Source organism: Carcharhinus amblyrhynchos, chromosome 17, assembly GCF_965287045.1.
Source record: "Carcharhinus amblyrhynchos chromosome 17, sCarAmb.v2.hapA, whole genome shotgun sequence".
Lineage (NCBI taxonomy): Eukaryota > Metazoa > Chordata > Chondrichthyes > Carcharhiniformes > Carcharhinidae > Carcharhinus > Carcharhinus amblyrhynchos.
The window spans coordinates 37,815,644-37,834,028 of NC_137340.1; the positions used below are offsets into that span (position 1 = coordinate 37,815,644).

The following is an 18,385-nucleotide window of genomic DNA, read 5'->3' on the forward strand; positions in this document are numbered from 1 at the left end:
TTGCCATGCAGTGCATCTAACTTAGCTAAACTCTAGTGGATGGGAAAACATTTATTGCTCTCATTTTACTTTTCAAACTATATTGTTTTCACATTTTATTCCATTTAGGGTGACCAGATAATCAAAAATGAAAGGTGGGACTCCCTGAGCTTCCCCACAAAAGGAACAGATTTCCCTTTGCAACTCCTCCGAGGCAGCAACTTCTTTATTTGTAACATTATACTCCCGAAAACAAATGAGATGACTATCGACCTTTTCTTCTTTGCAAAGGCGGTTTCCTGCCAAGTCCCAGAAAACAACGCTCTGTGGATTTGGACAAGCATCTCCTGCCTTCCTGCTGCCTATATTCTGTCTGCTTTACTCTAGCTGTTTTGCACATGTTATCTGAAAATGTAGTGTTGTGCTGTGAGACCGAGTAGACACAAATGTATCGATTGTAGAATAGGGTGGCAGATCTAGGATGCAGGCACAAACCTAACTTCAATTTGAACTTGTTCTGCTCCTGCAGAATGAATGGGAAAGCTAAAAACTGGAACACTTGACTCATTCTGAGGAAATGGCCATGATACCAGGACATTTAATGAAAAGCCAGACTGTTCCAGCTTATCTGGTCACCTTAATTCTATTACTTGACATGAAAATTGAAAGGCAGGCAATCAGATAACAAGTCCAGTTTAATTCACACTCCAAATTTCCATCTCTCTAAGGGTGCTGATTTCTTCTCAGCTTAATGTCTCTAGCCAGAGTTGAGAAAGGGTTAGAACATAAGAACATAAGAAATAGGAGCAGGAGTAGGCCATCTAGCCCTTCGAGCCTGCCCCGCCATTCAATAAGATCATGGCTGATCTGTCTTGGCTCAGTTCCACATTCCCGCCCTCTCCCCATAACCCTTAATCCCCTCTCTTATCAAAAACCCATCAACCCGCGTCTTAAAAATATTTAGCGAGGTAGCCTCCACCACTTCAACGGGCAGAGAATTCCAGAGATTCACCACCCTTTGAGTGAAGAAGTTCCTCCTCAACTCCGTTCTAAACCGCCCCCCCCCTTTATCTTGAGGCTGTGCCCCCTAGTCCTACTATCCTTTCTGAGCGGGAAGAGTCTCTCCACCTCTATCCTATCCATCCCATTCATCATCTTATACGTCTCAATGAGATCTCCCCTCATTCTTCTAAACTCTAACGAGTACAAGCCTAATTTATTCAGCCTCTCCTCATAGCTCAACCCCCTCAACTCCGGCATCAGCCTAGTAAACCTCCTCTGCACTCCCTCCAAGGCCAAAATATCCTTGCGTAAGTAAACTTGTCTGGCTCCTACAAGCTGCCTATCTATGTTTTGTAGTTGACCAGCTGTACAAACTTTTCATAGACCAATAAGGCATAAATCATTCATGTTATCATTCAGTAATTAGAATAAAAGCTACGAACACACTGAACTATCACAAAACGTGAAGGCAAGACACTGATTTTTTTTAACTTAGAAGGAAATCATCCTATGAAGATCAGAATGAAAATTACAAAGATAACTATGAATGAAAGAGGCCATTCAGCCTCACTCATTCAAATTCTTTAAGATTGTTGATTAGAATTTAATGCCAGATTAACAGTACAAACAAAACTGCTGTTTTACATAATTTAAAGTGGACTCTAGGATATATATTTAAAATGAGAAATGGCTGATTTAGCTCAGTGACTACATGTTATACATTCTGCTTTATTCCAGCTGGTCTGACTATTATTGTAGGCTGTTCAATGTAGTTCAATAAGTAGTCATACACATGTTAACTGCAAGTCTTTATTGACTTTTAGAACCATTTACAGTATAGGGTACAAACTAGGAGCCATTGCCATGCTTTTATTCGCGTAGGGCTCCACCCAACACCACACTGACTCTGGGTGCAGGGCATGCACTCCCTTACATCACTGTGGGTGGTACTATACTCTGTCTCATATTAAACCTGTACTAGTCCTTTTACTACACATCCCCCCAAGTCTTTATCCAATGTATTTAATGTTATATTGGTTCACTTCATGTCTTACATTGTTATTACTACGTTCTCACTGTTACTACATTATCACCATTATTACATTATCACGACCCATTCTCCCCTTCGACTCCTTGAATTCAAAGGTTTAAATGGTCTGGAGGCCTTATAACTCTTCCATATCTTGTTCTCACTGCTGTTTGAGGAGCTGCTGATTCTTTCTATAAGTTTGGAGGCTGTTCTAGCATCTGGGCATGTTCTCAATATCTTTCCATTGCATATTGGGGATGGATGGACAGTGTTAGGCAACTCCTCCTGTTTCTCCTGACAGCACCCACTCTGGTGTCAAACAGTAGGAACAAGGTTGGTCCTCATTATTTTCTGCTAGTTCTTTTCTCTTGAGGTCTTTAATCCAGATCTTGTCACCTTTCTCTGATTGTGGCAAGTGTCTGGAGTGGTTCTTTCTGTTGTAGACAGAGACTTGCTTTTGCGTGTAGGATGGCACTCCAGCTTGGACATACTGGTAATCATTGAATCTTTACAGTGCAGAAGGAAGTCATTTGGGCCATTGTGTCTGCACCTATTCTTTGACAGAGAATCTTACCCAGGCCCTATCCCCATAATCCTAGTGTGAGTTTTTTTTGATAGGATTGGAAGTTGTCTGTGGAGTTTCCTGTCCATCACACATTTGGATGATGATAGGTTATACTGTAAAGAGGTTGACCGACGTGTAAGTAGTGCTGAGGGGAAAAGCTTTTACTGTACGGATCCCTCTTTCAGTCTTCTCATTTGATTGTGTATATCCTGGGGAGCTGGTATGGTGGTTGAAACTGAATGTAGTGGCCAAGTATTCATTGGAAACTGCCCATTATCGGACATTTCAAAGGGGATGTCATGGTTCACAAATGTAATTTTTTCTTTAATTACTGCCTATGTGGTACTCGTATATAGTTACTTCACCTCAATCCATTTGGAGAAGTAGTTCATCATGATAAGGCACGATTTTCTGTTGAAGATGATCAGGTCAAAACCCAGCCTCTCCCATGACCTGTTAGTGAACTGTGTGAGGGTGAGGGGCTCTCTTTGGTCCATTCAATTCCTAGGCAACATTGTCAGTGATAAAGACATGACAGCAGACCCCCCAAAAAAATCAAGGTTATCAGTAACTTCCCAACACTATCCTCATCCTGTTAGTGCAACACACACACTGACAATTTGCAATGGTGTTTTCAATCACCTTGGAAATGCCTGGCCAACAGACAGCATATTGAGCCCTTGTTCTGCCCTTGATGATGCCCAGGTGGCCCTAGTGTATTTTTTGAAGGTTCTCTGCCTTCAAGGAAACTGGATGACCAGCCGTACATCATAGACCATGATGTTTTCTATTATTGTGAAGTGTTTCTGTCATTTGAACTACGTCATCTTTCTTGGAAGTATATATGGATGTGCGTATACTCATCGCACATTTGTTCCTAGTGAATATGTCGGGGTTTACTTGTGGTTGCTGGCAAGTTTTGAATTGAGGATGGTGTTGCGAATTGTTTCTTTGTGGGTCTGTCCTGTTGCCTTCATCAGCGATGATGTAACCCAGGAATTTAATTAACGTTTTGGAATGTTCTGATGCAGTTTCTGATGAAGACGAACTTTCTGATGCAGATGGAGGGTGAGAAAGTAGGGTCCCAAACCTGTGTCCTCTGTTTGAACAGAGGGGAGTATGATAGGATGAGGGCGGAATTGGCGAATGTAGATTGGGGGCGCAGATTGGTTGGGAGGATGGCTAAGGAACAGTGGAGGATTTTTAAGGAGATATTTTTCGGTACTCAGCAGAAATATATTCCGATGGTAAAGAAGGACTGTAGGAGAAGGGATAACCAGCCGTGGTTATCTAAGGAAATAAAGGAGAGTATTAAATTAAAAGCTGATGCATTCAGAGTGGCTAAAAATAGTGGGCAATTAGAAGATTGGGAAAGATTTAAAAATCAACAAAGAATGACTAAAAAGGTGATAAAGAAAGGAAAGATAGAGTATTAAGATAAACTAGCTCTAAATATTAAAAATGACAGTAAAAGTTTTTACAATTACATAAAGAAGAAGAGGCTGGCTAGAGTGAATGTTGGACCCTTGGACGATGAGAGGGGGGATTTAGTGGTGGGCGATGAGGAAATGGCTGAGGCTTTAAATAAGTTTTTTGTCTCGGTCTTCACGGAGGAGGACACAAATAGTTTGCCGGATATTAAAGATAGAAGGATGGTAGGAGATGAGGGCCTAAGTGCAATTACTATCACTAAAGAGGTAGTACTTGATAGACTAATGGGACTGAAGGTGGACAAGTCCCCAGGACCAGATGGAATGCATCCCAGGATTCCGAAAGAAATGGCAGAGGTGATAGCGGATGCCTTAGCAATTATTTATCAAAATTCACTGGGCTCTGGGGAAGTGCCGGAAGATTGGAAAATGGCTAATGTTACGCCGCTGTTTAAAAATGGTAGCAGACAAAAGGCGGAAATTATAGGCCGGTTAGTTTAATGTCTGCAGTTGGAAAAATGCTTGAAACCGTCATCAAAGAAGAAATAGCAAGGCACCTAGAAAAGAATGGTTTGATCGAGCAGACGCAGCACGGATTCGTTAAGGGGAATCGTGTTTGACGAATTTATTGGAGTTCTATGAGGATGTGACTAGTGCAGTAAACAGAGGGGAGCCGGTGGATGTGGTGTTTTTAGATTTCCAAAAGGCGTTTGATAAGGTGCCTCACAAAAGGTTGCTACAGAAGGTTAGGGTGCACGGACTTGGGAGTAAGGTGTTAGCGTGGATAGAGGATTGGCTGTCTAATAGGAAGCAGAGAGTTGGTATCAATGGGTGCTATTCTGGTTGGCAGTTGGTGACAGTTGGAAAGCCAAGGGATCAGTTCTGGGGCTGCAACTGTTTACCATTTACATAGATGATCTGGAGGAGGGGGCTGAGTGTAGGGTGACGAAGTTTGCTGATGACACGAAGATGAGTGGAAAAGCAAATTGCGTGGAGGGTGTGGAAAGTCTGCAGAGAGATCTGGATAGGCTGAGCAAGTGGGCGAGGACCTGACAGATGGAGTATAATGTTAGCAAGTATGAGGATATCCACTTTGGCAGAAATAATAGTAGGAGGGATTATTATTTAAAAGGCGAAAAGCTGCAGCATGCTACGGTGCAGAGGAACCTGCAGGTGCAGCAGGTGATCAAGAAGGCGAATGGAATGTTGGCCTTTATAGTGAGGGGGATAGAATACAATAGGGAGGTCTTTCTGCAACTGTATAGGGCACCGGTGAGGCCGCAGCTGGAGTACTGTGTGCAGTTTTGGGCGCTGCACTTGCGGAAGGATATATTGGCCTTGGAGGGAGTGCAGAGGAGGTTCACTAGGCTGATACCAGAGATAGGTTTGGCCTATGAAGACAGACTATAGACTGGGTCTGTACTCGTTGGAGTTTAGAAGGCTGAGGGGGGATCCTATAGAGACGTATAAGATAATGAAGGGGATGGATAGGGTAAAGGTAGAGAGATTCTTCCCGCTTAGAAAGGATAGCAGGACTAGAGGACACAGCTTCAAGATAAAGGGGGGGGGGAGCAGTTTAGATCAGAGTTGAGGAGGAACTTCTTCACTCAAAGGGTGGTGAATCTCTGGAATTCTCTGCCCGTTGAAGTGGTGGAGGCGACCTCGCTGAATATATTTAAGTCACAGGTAGATAGGTTTCTGATAGACAAGGGAATTAAGGGTTATGGGAAGAAAGCGGGAAAGTGGAACTGATCCACTTCAGATCAGCCATGATCTTATTGAATGGCGGGGCAGGCTCGAAGGGCTAGATGGCCTACTCCTGCTCCTATTTCTTATGTTGTTATGTAAAACTTGCATTTGTCATTCAGTGGCAGCCCTGTTTCCTACAGGCACTCTCAGATTGCTACAAGTCTTTTGTCATATTTATTCGATGTTGCACCATGAACCAAGACATTATCCATGTGCCAAATGACCTGCTGAAGACTCTGCAAAATGGAATCATTGTATATTGAAATATTTCTGGCATCGGTGTGATTCCAAACAGCAGACAGTTGAAGCAGAGTCTGACAAAATGGGTGATAAATGTTGTCAGAAACCTGGACTCTTTGTCGAGAGGGAGTTGCCAACAGTTGCTGTTTGCATCCAGTTTTGAAAATCTCTGCCTTCAGCTTCCAGGCCTTTCTCTGGATTTTTTTCCTGCCATTTTCCTCTGTGCTTCTGCTTCTGTAATTGCTCTTCAGGCCAGCATGCTTTCTTGAATTTTTTGCAGTCTTCTTGCATTTTGGTTGGCTCTGCATTTTAGTGAGGTTCTATGCTTTTATCTCTCAGCCAATACCAATATCTCGGGCTTTGGTTATAGTTTTATAGGTCTGAAGAAGTTGTTGTATCACACTGAGGTTAAAAGTCAGTCTTTATTGACTATTATGCCTACTTACAAACATATAGTAAAAGGTAAAAGCTAGGAGCAGTTTCCATGCTTGGGTCTGCATGCAGCTCTGTCCAACAGCACACTGACCCTGGATGTGGGGCTGGGTAGTACTGTTCTCAGTCTCACATAAACCCTGTATGTATCAGATCCTTATACAACAACTATCAGCTCTATCATGGAAACTGAGCAGTTAAAATAATAAAGTTCAGGTGAGTTATGAATGAATTACTATGGAAAAAAAGTACTAGTCTAGAATTGTTCACATAATAGCCTAGTTCAATTGTTGGAACCTTGCTTCTGCATCTTGCTTCTGAAGGTTGTGGTTCAAACCCCCTTCTGGATTAAACACGACATCACTGCAGTACTGAGGGAATATAAAGTACCTGAAGGTACCGCCACCTGAATTAACTATTGAAGAATTCACACTAATAATTGAAGAGCAGTGAACTGCACTGGCCAAAATTCTACTCTTGGCACCATCCAAAGCAAACATAAATTACTTGATCGGACATATAGTACCTGATTTTTAACCTATTCCAAATCCACTCACTTACAGAATTTAAATTAGGGCTCTTGTTGCAATTTCTTTCCCATGGTCACTCTAATCAATTGCCTACAAAATGCTTTTGAATATAAGATACCAGTAGGGGAGATTTTCTGCTTTGCTCTCAACACATGCATCAGGAAAGTTTGTTCTCCCAGACTACAATTTTCTGTTCATTAAAATTAATGGACAGAATATCATGAGCTAAGGATGTACTATGTGCTCCCAATATGTGCCGAGAATGCCAAAGCAGAAATACTCCATTTATATAATCACAAGTCTTTTTTTTTCATAACCATAACATTTTATGATCTGATCTACAAGTGACATATTTGAGTACTCCACATTCACAATTAGAACAGAAGTGAATGGGTATACATATTTTAATATAGTAATTGATGGTGTAAAAATGACAGTAATATGAAATAGGATGCTCCAGTCGGATTATTTCTAAAACCCTGCAATTTATGTAATTAACAAATGGTTGAAAACAATAGTAACTAAAGCCTAATCCTATTACTAAACAGGGACCAAAGTTATAGTTCAATGAAATACGAAGTAACAGAATATTACAAATCAAAACTTTGATGAGTAAATCCCAACAATACTATAATGTTCACTTCATCTCACACCTCCATAATTAGGTGGATAAGGGTGAAGTAATTTAATAGGCATGAAATGATTTGCTCAGAAAGGAGCTCCTGAATTATTCACAGATCATATCACAAAACTGTGCAAAGATTGTGTACAAACTGACCTCTGGCACTCTCACCCAAAGCCTTTTATATCAGAACAGCAACTTAAAAGTGTGCGTCACGAAGAGCGTGAAGGAATTTATGAGTAATGAACTCTATGCTTTTTAACATAAAGGAAGAGAAACTATATCTGGAGGGATGTCAGAAGTTGCAGCGTGACAAAGATAGGATGCAAGACTGGGCGAAGAAGTGGCAGATGGACTTCAACCCGGATAAATGTGTAGTGGTCCATTTTGGCAAGTCCAATGGGATGAAGAAGTATAATATCAAGGGTAAGACTCTTAGCAGTGTAGAGGATCAGAAGGACCTTGGGGTCTGGGTCCATAGGACTCTTAAATTGGCCTCGCAGGTGGAGGATGTGGTCAAGAAGGCATATGGTGTACTAGCCTTCATTAAATTGAGGGATTGAGTTTAGGAGTCGGGAGATAATGCTGCAGCTTTAAAAGACCCTAATCAGACCCCACTTGGAGTACTGTGCGCAGTTCTGGTTGCCTCATTACAAGAAAGATGTGGAAGCTATTGAAATGGTACAGAGGAGATTTATAAGGATGTTGCCTGGATTGGGTGGCATGCCTTATGAGGATAGGCTGAGGGAGCTCGATCTTTTCTCCTTGGAGAGACAAAGGATGAGAGGTGACCTGATAGAGGTTTATAAGATGTTGAGAGGTATAGATCGGGTGGATTCTCAGAGGCTATTTCCCAGGGTTGAAATGGTTGCTATGAGAGGACACGGGTTTAAGGTGCTGAGGAGTAGGTACAGAGGAGATGTCAGGGGTAAGTTTTTCACTCAGAGGGTGGTGGGTGAGTGGAATCGGCTGCTGTCGGTGGTGGTGGAGGCAAACTTGTTGGGGTCTTCTGGATGAGTATGTGGGATTTAATGGGATTGAGGGTTATAGATAGGGCTGGAAGGTAGGGATATGATCAGCGCAACTTGTGGGCCGAAGGGCCTGTTTGTGCTGTGGTTTTCTATGTTCTGTGTTCTATATCATGCCCAAAAGACTAGGCAGAAATATAAATCAACTCAGAATCATAGAATCATCGATTTGCGGATGCAATAACTTGATAAAATCAAGTGTGGGGTGACTAGCGTGATCCGCGCCCGCCTCTGTGTTGGTTTCCCCTTTAACCAGGCCCAAAAATGGCCGTGATCGGAAACATGTGCCCAAAATAGGTGCGGCAATTTAAATACATTTGCATGCATTTAAATTAACTTAATAGGCTGCATGCCCAACCTTACTGGCACCTCCCCCTTTGCCACCGCGTTAGCCTATCCAATTTCTGTGTGAAACAGACATGCTCTACAAAAGTCTGATTCGGGCAGTCCAGCTGGTGAGTAGGTAAGTGCCAAGCATCTAATGGCTCTCTGCATAGGATCCGGGTTGAGGGGGGGGTGGTCCACTGCCACTCTGTCTATAATCAGTGAGGGGAAAGGGGTTCCCCCAACACTCTGCCTATGATCAGTAGGGGAAGGGAAGTTCCGCTGCCAATCTGCTTGTGATCAGTGAGGGGGAAGGGGGATCTGCCTCCACTCTGCCTGTGATCAGTGAGGGGAAGGGGGAGATCTGCTGCCACACTGCCTATGATCAATGAGGTGAATGAGGGGTCTGCTGCCACTCTACGTGTGATCAGTGAGGGGAGAGGGGGTGATGGGCTTATGATTGGTCTGGGTGGCGGAGGGGAAGGGGGGATAAGGGGGTCAGTAATGTTGTTGGTGTGGCCAATGTGTGTGGGGACCAGGGGGAGATATTATCCAGCTCAGGAGTGATGTGGCAGGGGAACCACATTCAATCCTTTTTTTCCCCTGCACATGCGTAATTGGAAGCCCCGATCGGAGCTGTAGGATTTTGGGCGCATTAAGCCCCTCCACAGCTTCTGCAGCGCAATTCAGAATTTCCAAAGTTTTTTTCAGGCAGAGTGCATATGGAGGCACCTGAAAACGGGTCCAAAAGTCAGATCTGAAACATGCCCAGTTTCAAGTCCTCCCAGCACTTAGAATGAAAATGGTAAAACAGAGTCAGTACTTGAAATGACAAGGTTACTAAATACTGACATATTCATTATAATAATAATGGCAGTATTTTAGAATATTATTGCAAAACACAATGGCAGATGGGATAGGATATATAACTATAATCCTACATATTCTTAGTTCTTAATAATTATCTTGTTATTTGGAGATGATGAGAAAATCTATCATGTTTCCAAAGAGAAAATCCCTTCTTGGCCTTTTGGCTAAGATCAAATGTAGTATTTAGCTTCATTTGAAGCAATTTTTAAAAGTGGCATCTTGGCCTTTTGGCTAAAATGCAAATAAGATCAAGCCTTGGAGGAGGAGCTATGTCTACTCCAATCAGCTTGGGTCATGTAGATCAAGCCCAAGACAGGAAGTGGAAGCCCTGTCTTATCAGCTTGAATTGGGAATGTCTCAACTTGTTGAGACTCTGAATTGGACTTGATTTGATTGAACTGGAATAAAAACAAAACAAAAGAGAAAATACTGATCTACCTTCACTGGACCACCATTCTTGTCAAGCAGAGGACTCAGTGCAGATTGCTCACCAACTCAATCACAGTTGGCCTAGGAGATGGATTCAGTATATTGCATGAATTCTGTTGAACGCAGAGGTAATACTTGAAGCAAAAATAATTACAGGAGCTCAAAATATCAATTAAAAATGTACACAGAAGTGGACTGCATAATGGGGCTAAGAGCTCACACTCTATATTTTTGGAAATATGTAATATGCACATATATTGTGGCTCATTTCTATAAATTTTAAATCTGGACAGCGATCTTTTAAAATAACCGAAGCTATGCCTGGCTGTGACTCTTGAACAATAAGAGCTATTTGGCAGCATCGCATAAACGTGTGCCTTATTATCTCTGAAGAGAAACTAAAGGCTTCTGTCAGCCATAGAGACCAAATTCAAAGCTGTTATAAAAAGACCATCTATATTTCACTGGCCAGGCTTAGCCAACTGGAGCCAAATTATCTGCTTGGAAAAAGGACCTGCAACCTCCAATTAAGAGTTGATAGTTGGAACAGTAATAATCTCAGGAACCCAGGCAAAGAGATATAGACCTTCATCAAAGCTAAAGTCGAGCGGTGGGAGTCAGATGACATGCCCCCCCCCCACCCCCATGATGGAACAGTTAATATTGCCCTGTGCAGCTGCAAAGCTCAACCTGTCATCTTTCCATCCACCAAGCAGCAACACAGAAAAGAGGCTCTGACCCCCAACTACATTATTTTTGGAATTTCTGTAATATCGCCTAAAAGATTGATTCATCTCCATGTGTCCACCTCAATGTGAAAGTGAACTCTACTGCAAAAATGAATTATCCAGCAACAGAGCAACCTGCCAAGCTCTTTGAAGGAATATACTGTTGGACTTTGATGCTGGACTCTGGACACATGTGGAATTTCATCTTCTTTGCTTTGTACTTACTTTTTTCTCTATCCCTCTCTTTTATTTTAAGTGAATAGGAGGCAATATTGCTACCAACCTCCAGTGTTTGAGTTTGTGCAAATATACTGACTGTCTAAGTTCATTCTATCATGGGTGGCATAGTGGCACAATGGTTAGCACTGCTGCCTCACAGCGCCAGGGACCTGGGTTTGATTTCCGGCTTGGGTCACTGTCTGTCTGGAGTCTGCACGTTCTCCCGTATCTGCGTGGATTTCCTCCGGATGCTCCGGTTTCTTCCCACAGTCTGAAAGCCATGCTGGTTAGGTGCATTGGCCATACTAAATTCTCCCTTAATGTACCTGAACAGGTGCTGGAGTGTGCCAATTAGGGCATTTTCACAGTAATTTAGAATCATAGGATCTACATTGCAGAAGGAGGCCATTTGACCCATTGGGCCTGTACTGACAAAAGTCATCCCCGGTCCTATTACCGTAACCTTACTAATCCCTCTGACACACTAAGGGGCAATTTAGCAAGGCCAATGAATCTAACATGGACATCTTTGGACCGTGAGAGGAAACCAGAGCACCCGCTGGAAACCTACACATGGGGAGGATAGGCAAATTGCATGCAGAGACTCACCCGAAGTCGGAATTGAACCCGGTCCCTGGCACTGTGAGGCAGCGGTACTAGCCACCGTGCTGCCCCAACTTCACTGCAGTGTTAATATAAGCCTACTTGTGACTAATAAATAAAAATAAAATATATATCATGAGTTCACTGTGGAATTATTTATGGAGATTGAATCACCCCAAAACCAAAGGATTGGGAAATACATCACCACCTATCAAGGAGGAAGCAAATCAAAAACACCTTACAGATGAGTGGTGAGAGAAGAAATCAGGACTGTTTAACTTAAAACCCCTTTTATCCATAACAGTTAGCATACGAGCCCTACACTTTTAAAGTGGTCCATCTCCTCCATGGCTCAGTATGCTTAGCCATAGATGTAAACAATGTAAAGGCAAAATATTGCAGATGCTGGAATCTGAAACAAAAACAGAAAATGCTGGAAAATCTCAGCAGCTCTGATAGCATCTGTGGAGAATAGAGCCAATGTTTTGAGTCAGGATGATGCTTTATTAAAGCTGGAGCTTGCAAGTAGCACAAGGGGACATTGGCTCTTACCATGTCTGCCTTATTAAATCCATGTGAGGAAGATTCATGGATGGTATCGAGCCTGCACCAATCAAGGCCCTTAAGTTGTGAATAATGATTACTTAATTCTTGGTGGCACGTGGCACAGTGGATAGCACTGCTGCCTCACAGCGCCAGGGACCCGGGTTCAATTCCAACTTCAGATGAGTCTCTGTGGAGTTTGCACTTCCTCCCCGTGTCTTCGTGGGTTTCTTCCGGATGCATTGCTACCCCCCACATTCCAAAGATGTGGGGTTGGTTTGGTTGGCTGAGTGTCACCTCCCCCACTTGCTGCAGACCACTGTGGCAAACACATCAAGACCTCCCTCCTGCCATCACTGACCAATGGCCTGGGTCCCGAGACAATCCTGGGTCTCGGGTGGGTATATTGCTGGCAGCAACCATTGTTCCTGCAGTGTCGCAGCCCAGCATTGCAAAACTGCTGACCTCTAATCAGCCAGCAGCCCTCATTGGGCAGGGCTTCTGCACCAAAGAAATGCTTGATGTTGCCCATTTAGGTGTTCTTTTAGAGATGATAGTGACTTTAAGGGGTATCTGGACAAATACATGAATAGGATGGGAGTAGAGGGATATAGTCCCCAGAACAGAAGAAGGTTTTAGTTCAGATAGACAGCGTGGTCGGTGCAGATTCAGAGGGCCGAAGGGCCTGTTGCTGTGCTATAATTTTCTTTGTTCTCTTTGTTTTTTAGGTGCCTGATTAGCATTTAATATGACAGGATTTCACTAAAAAAGGGTGACACTGGGCTCTTGTTGGCTCTCCAGCTGACAGGTGAGACTCCCATTGATGACATTAAATTTCACCCTTGGTATAAGTTAGCATAAAGGCTGCACAGTTTTGGATGAGCTTAAGTTTACAGAGGAGGAAGACTGGTCAGGAGAAATGAGTCTGAAGCTAACAAAGGCATTTATAAATGCCTTTCACGAAGCAAGACTATTTAGACTTACACACAACAGTGACACTGGTAACTGTAGTTATTTTTGGTTAATCAACAGATTTGTTGTTCTCTTGTTTTATGGTTATTAAAGAATGCACCTGAGACATGTAGAGTATATTACTGTCTTAAAAAATTTAAACAATGAATGGAACCAAAGCATAAATTATGTTTGATATAATATTGAGAATCCCTGACTTGTCATGCTGGAATCCAAGCACTGTTTTATTAATATAGTTGCTAACCCTGACCACGTGGTGTCATGATCAGGTGACTGTGCATTGCTCGAAGACACACAGGCACTACATCAGCTGCACTGCCCAAAAGGCAAGGCAGTTGCCATTCTTACACACAGCTACAATTTCTGCTAACTCTAAAGCAATGTATCATCAAGTTTAATCCGAATGTTGAAACAAAGCTGCCCCCGCAACTTCTAAAATAGTCTGCTGCTTTCCTTATCACTAAAACATGCCTGTCTTTAGTGCTAATCCTAACCCAGTTTAAAACTGTATGGTTGCTGCTGTTCCTGATAACTGCCCATAATGGTAAAGCTGCCATCAACGCAGCAGGGTTGCCAACCCATTTCCAGATATATATTTCTGCTAAATGGTGCATGAAACTTCCAGTTGCATACCATTTTTTATTAAAAGCAGAAACAAAAAGACAGTATTCCTTGGAATTGTGGCAACATTTGCCATTATCAAATGAGTTTACCGATAAATTCATTTACTCCCAACTCTTTTGCTTTCAATTTTCCAATTCAGCAATCTGTGCTTACACAGTCTCCACTTTTTCATCAATATCTGACATTTTATTATTTTTCAGAAAAATTCTATTTGCTTCCTGCTACATGGAATGATATACTTTTGCTCTTGCCAACGTACAATATTTAATTCTTCAGAGCTCCAAGTCCTGTAAAATCTCGAGAGAAAATAGAACTTAATGTAGTTTTATTTTTCTCTGTTCCAGATGCCATGATTTTCTTGTCTGGAAATATATAAAGAATTTATTAAATTATAGATGTAATAAAAGATGTAGAGATTTCCTGAGCGGATTGGACCAGTGTAAATTATTTTTTCAGAATTAATTTCAACTAGATTTCCTGTCGCATCTAGAAAGTCAAAAAATTTGATTTGAAGCAAATCTCTGAAGAGCATTACCCCTTATAGGCAGTACTACTTGAATTAATTTAGTAAACTCCGTGCATTACGTTTGTTGGTGAGTCCTACCAGTCGAGAAGACAAATGCATACACAGAGAAGTAAATGTAATTGTGAGGCAGGTGAAATAGAAGCAAAGGAGAGTCACATTGCCTCTCATTACTGAGAATACCCGCTCTGACGTGCCGAGACATTTGACACGAACTCTCGCCAAACCTTTGTAATGTACCTGGCAGATAACTGAAAGGGTTTTATCAGATTTTCAGTGACAGAACAAAGCCTCTACGAGGGTGTAAGACTGCCATCTACAGACAGAAACCGAACACTCCAGAGATTAGGGATGAATACTTGAGGAAAAGGCCATTTCCCCTTTCAAAACAGGACATAGGCTCGGGCGATTAAATTTGGTCTAATGACACCATAAGCAAGCTTACTCATTCCATTTTTTTATTGCAGAGGTAATTAGTAGATCCATTCGAAAAGGGAGAATTATAGGTCGGCTTTAATAGCCGAATGTAACGAAGGTCAGTGATCTTCCCATCTGCGCTCTCCACCCGAAAGTAGAGCTGTAGTTTCCTACGATATTCTAGCATGTGCGTGCTGCACCCTAATTTGAAAATAACCTGGTTTTAAGTCACATCTGCTTTACGTGTCACTGATATTTCAGATTCTTTAAAATGTTGCTATGTTTCATTCTCAATGCTACTTCAAATGTAGCGGCAATGCAGATTTAAGCTGGAAAGTTGTATCGGATTGATTGGTGGAAGAAAGATACTGTGAAGGCTCTAGTCCAGGCGCTACATTGTGAATAATTCACAAAGCAACATATAAATCTGGAATGTACAGGAAAAGTGGGTCTTACTGTGTGTTGATGTCATTTAATAAACGTGGTGTTTAGTTGTTTTATTATATGAACACAATGAAAGCAACATGCAACTCTAAAACTTCTTACCTGAAATGATGGATGCTGCCCTGAATATGTCTGAAAGCCTATTGTTCAGTGGCTCGTAGGGAGAACCGACCAGATCATGACCTGTAATTGTAAACCCTGAGGGAGGTACAATCACAGTGTGTTGAGTTACATTGTATTTTTTAATTTTTAGAAGTATCTTTTTACATGATTTATTTTTTTAAAAAGGAGCTTTGAAACTATCTGCCGTACCATGCATGAAACTTTGGTGGATGCTCCAGTATATTCGGAGACATCGCTTCTCGTTCTTCATGCCCCGCTTACACCTGCAGTTGTACAGCGGGCTCTGTTGGACCACCTCCATGGCGCTGATGCACTCGTTCTTGGCTTCAGGTCCGGTGACCATGCTAGCGCTACCGGCCAGGCATTGCCTCAGTGTCCGGTACTTACTGCTGCAGGCCAGGTCACCGGTACACAGTTCATTGGCCTTTACGCAGTCAACGCGATTAAGGGTAGGGACAAAATTCCCACCTGCAGTCTGAACTACCGCATCTGGAGACGAGGAAACACACGAGACAATAACGAGCACATATTAGTCCAAAAGGTTTCATGTTCTTCATAAATAATAATAGTGAACCGATAAGCATTCCCCCAAACAACACTGCAGACAATTAACCACATCCAAAGCATTCCCAATAGTTACTTAACGTAGGATAATGTTCCAAAGGGAATTATCAATCTTTAAATACATTTCAATGCTGGTTGATGTGATATGAAGGAAGATATTAAATTAACCTTTTGTGTACACCATTAACACTTCAATGTATTTTTTTCTAAGGTAATGTCGAATTTAAATATTACACAATAAAACATTACGAGAATGATTCACGTGGAACCAAATTAAAATAGTTTAATCAATCGTCAGAGCTAAGGCGGCTTTTGTTGGGCTGATCATTTGAAAGGAGATTGTTAACGTATTAAAAAGGCCTCCAAGACGAAGCATACTTCTCTGTTAAGTTTATGAGAGTGGAGCATTGTTGAAAGCTGGATGGAATGCATTGTGCATCTTACCTATAACGGGCAGAACGAAGTACAAGGCTGTGGAAATCATTGCGGCTCAGCTCTCTCAGCGCACCAGATAAGAACAGCTTTGTTTCATTAAGTAGATTCAGCACTTTGACACTCCAGCGTGCTGTACGGACCAACGATGCAAATTATTCCAGTTCAGATCCATTTAGTTTTGGGCACTGACCTCTTTAACTGGCGAGCCAAGCTTTGCCCTCACTTTTAGTCACAGCAGTTAAACGATTGGAAGATTTTCTTGCGAGCGCGATCTCTAAACCTTTTTTTTTAAAAAAATTACATGCAGTATTATACAAATCAGAAACCCTCGCCCCCACAGTACCAGGCCATCCAGCAATAAAGCCTGAAAGTGTTAGCAGACATCCAAGCGATCCATCAGTTCAGTACCTTGTTCAGCCCCCACTGCTAAGCCTTGTCTTAATGTGTGTGATGTATCCAGCACGCTCACACCAGCAGCAGCCTGCTTTCAAAGAAACGCCTGCAGCTTCCCTCAACTCCGAACTCGCATTCAGCCACTTACAGTACTTTCTTACGCACCGTTTATTTCCAAACCCCCTCCCCCGCCAACAATCCCCCCCGCCCTCCACCACTATCACCGCCCTCCAGCTCTTTTATCGTCCTCGCTTTGAGACGAATACGTGACATTTTAGTTACTGGATGATGTACCGAGTTAAATGATTGTTTTTCATTTCCGTTCGGCGAGGAGCTTGTTATTGGCGGATTTACACGTGAAGAAAGGTTTAAAACTATTGTTCAGCTGGTGATCAGATAGATATGGAGAGATGGATTGTTTCATACTGAGCACATTGCGAAGAGGTATGAAAGATTAAAAGTTGAGGCAGTGATTATGCTGGAGGCATGTGTAAACCATTGCCAACAGAAACAGAGAATGCTGGAAAATCTCAGCAGGTCTGACAGCATCTGGTGGGAGAGAATAGAGCCAACGTTTTGAGTGTGGATCTAGACTGGAAACGTTAGCTTTATTCTCTCTCTAGAGATGCTGTCAGACCTGCTGAAATTTTCCAGCATTTTCTGTTTTTGTTTCAGATTCCAGCATCCGCAGTATTTTGCTTTTGTCTGGGTAAATCGTCGTCCACTGGCTGAAAGGTGGAGGCTACAATGCCAATTGAAATCCTCTGAATATGACAATTTTGAGAGAATGGTGACAAATTCCATTCTTCCAGCTACACAGCGCTTTGTTCTACTTCCTTGTGCGTCCAGTCTGCACTGGTGAACAACGCATTGGATAAGTCTCACTGACTGCACTGTCAGGGGTACCTGCAATCCTTACATTACCGCTGGAGTTCGCCGTTCCTTTCGCCAACGGAGAACTATTCATTTCCTCCGCGCTTTAGCCCCTGACAAAAGATGGGAGCTGTAACCTGGTGCTGCACCTGGGAAATTCGGGAAGGAGTTGCGCTTGGGGATGAAAATTCCGACTTCATTATTCTTACTGATATCGCCACGTGTCATTCGGAGAGCCCGTGGCGGATCTACAATTGCAACTGTATCTGATAAGATCAAATTACTACTTACTTGCCCAACCCAGTTTACAGGATGGAATGAAGAGGGGTAAACAAAGGCAAAAATGTACAGGCATTTTGTAACGGTACAAGGTGTAAAATCTGGTCAAAGTACGTAAGAATAAGAGTAGCCCATTGGGCCCCACCGTCGGCCAGTAAAAGCACTAGATCTTCTCTCTGAATTCTACTTTCACACTCTATCCCTAGTTTCTCAATTTCCCTCCTGTACAGCAATCTATCTTTGCAGTTTTGGATATACAACAATAACTTATGGCAATAACTTATCTGTATGGCACCTTTAACAGAATAATATGTCCTAAGGCAATTCACAGATGTGTTATAAAACAAACCATGGCAATGGGCCACATGAGGAGGTTTAAGGTCAAATGATGGAAGTTTGGTCAAAGAGGTGGGTT

The 18,385-nt window shown here is 42.4% G+C and overlaps 1 protein-coding gene and 1 pseudogene across 2 annotated transcripts in view; one reads left to right on the forward strand and one right to left on the reverse strand.

Moving 5' to 3' along the window:
• Window positions 1–16,911, reverse strand: part of gfra1b (gdnf family receptor alpha 1b) — a 202,860-nt gene extending 185,949 nt beyond the window's left edge. The window contains exons 1-4 of one of the 2 annotated variants that reach the window (XM_080205299.1): window positions 16,834–16,886; window positions 16,435–16,705; window positions 15,616–15,915; window positions 15,406–15,501 (exon numbers count right to left, since the gene is read on the reverse strand). In XM_080205299.1, coding sequence (XP_080061425.1) covers window positions 15,406–15,501; window positions 15,616–15,915; window positions 16,435–16,474 — 436 coding nt within the window. In that variant the 5' untranslated portion in view covers window positions 16,475–16,705; window positions 16,834–16,886. Of the gene's footprint in view, window positions 1–15,405; window positions 15,502–15,615; window positions 15,916–16,434 lie in introns of both variants that reach the window. The other variant, XM_080205298.1, reaches the window with a different exon arrangement.
• LOC145354596 (U2 spliceosomal RNA) lies at window positions 9,946–10,106 on the forward strand (annotated as a pseudogene).
• Window positions 16,912–18,385: the final 1,474 nt, after the last annotated feature.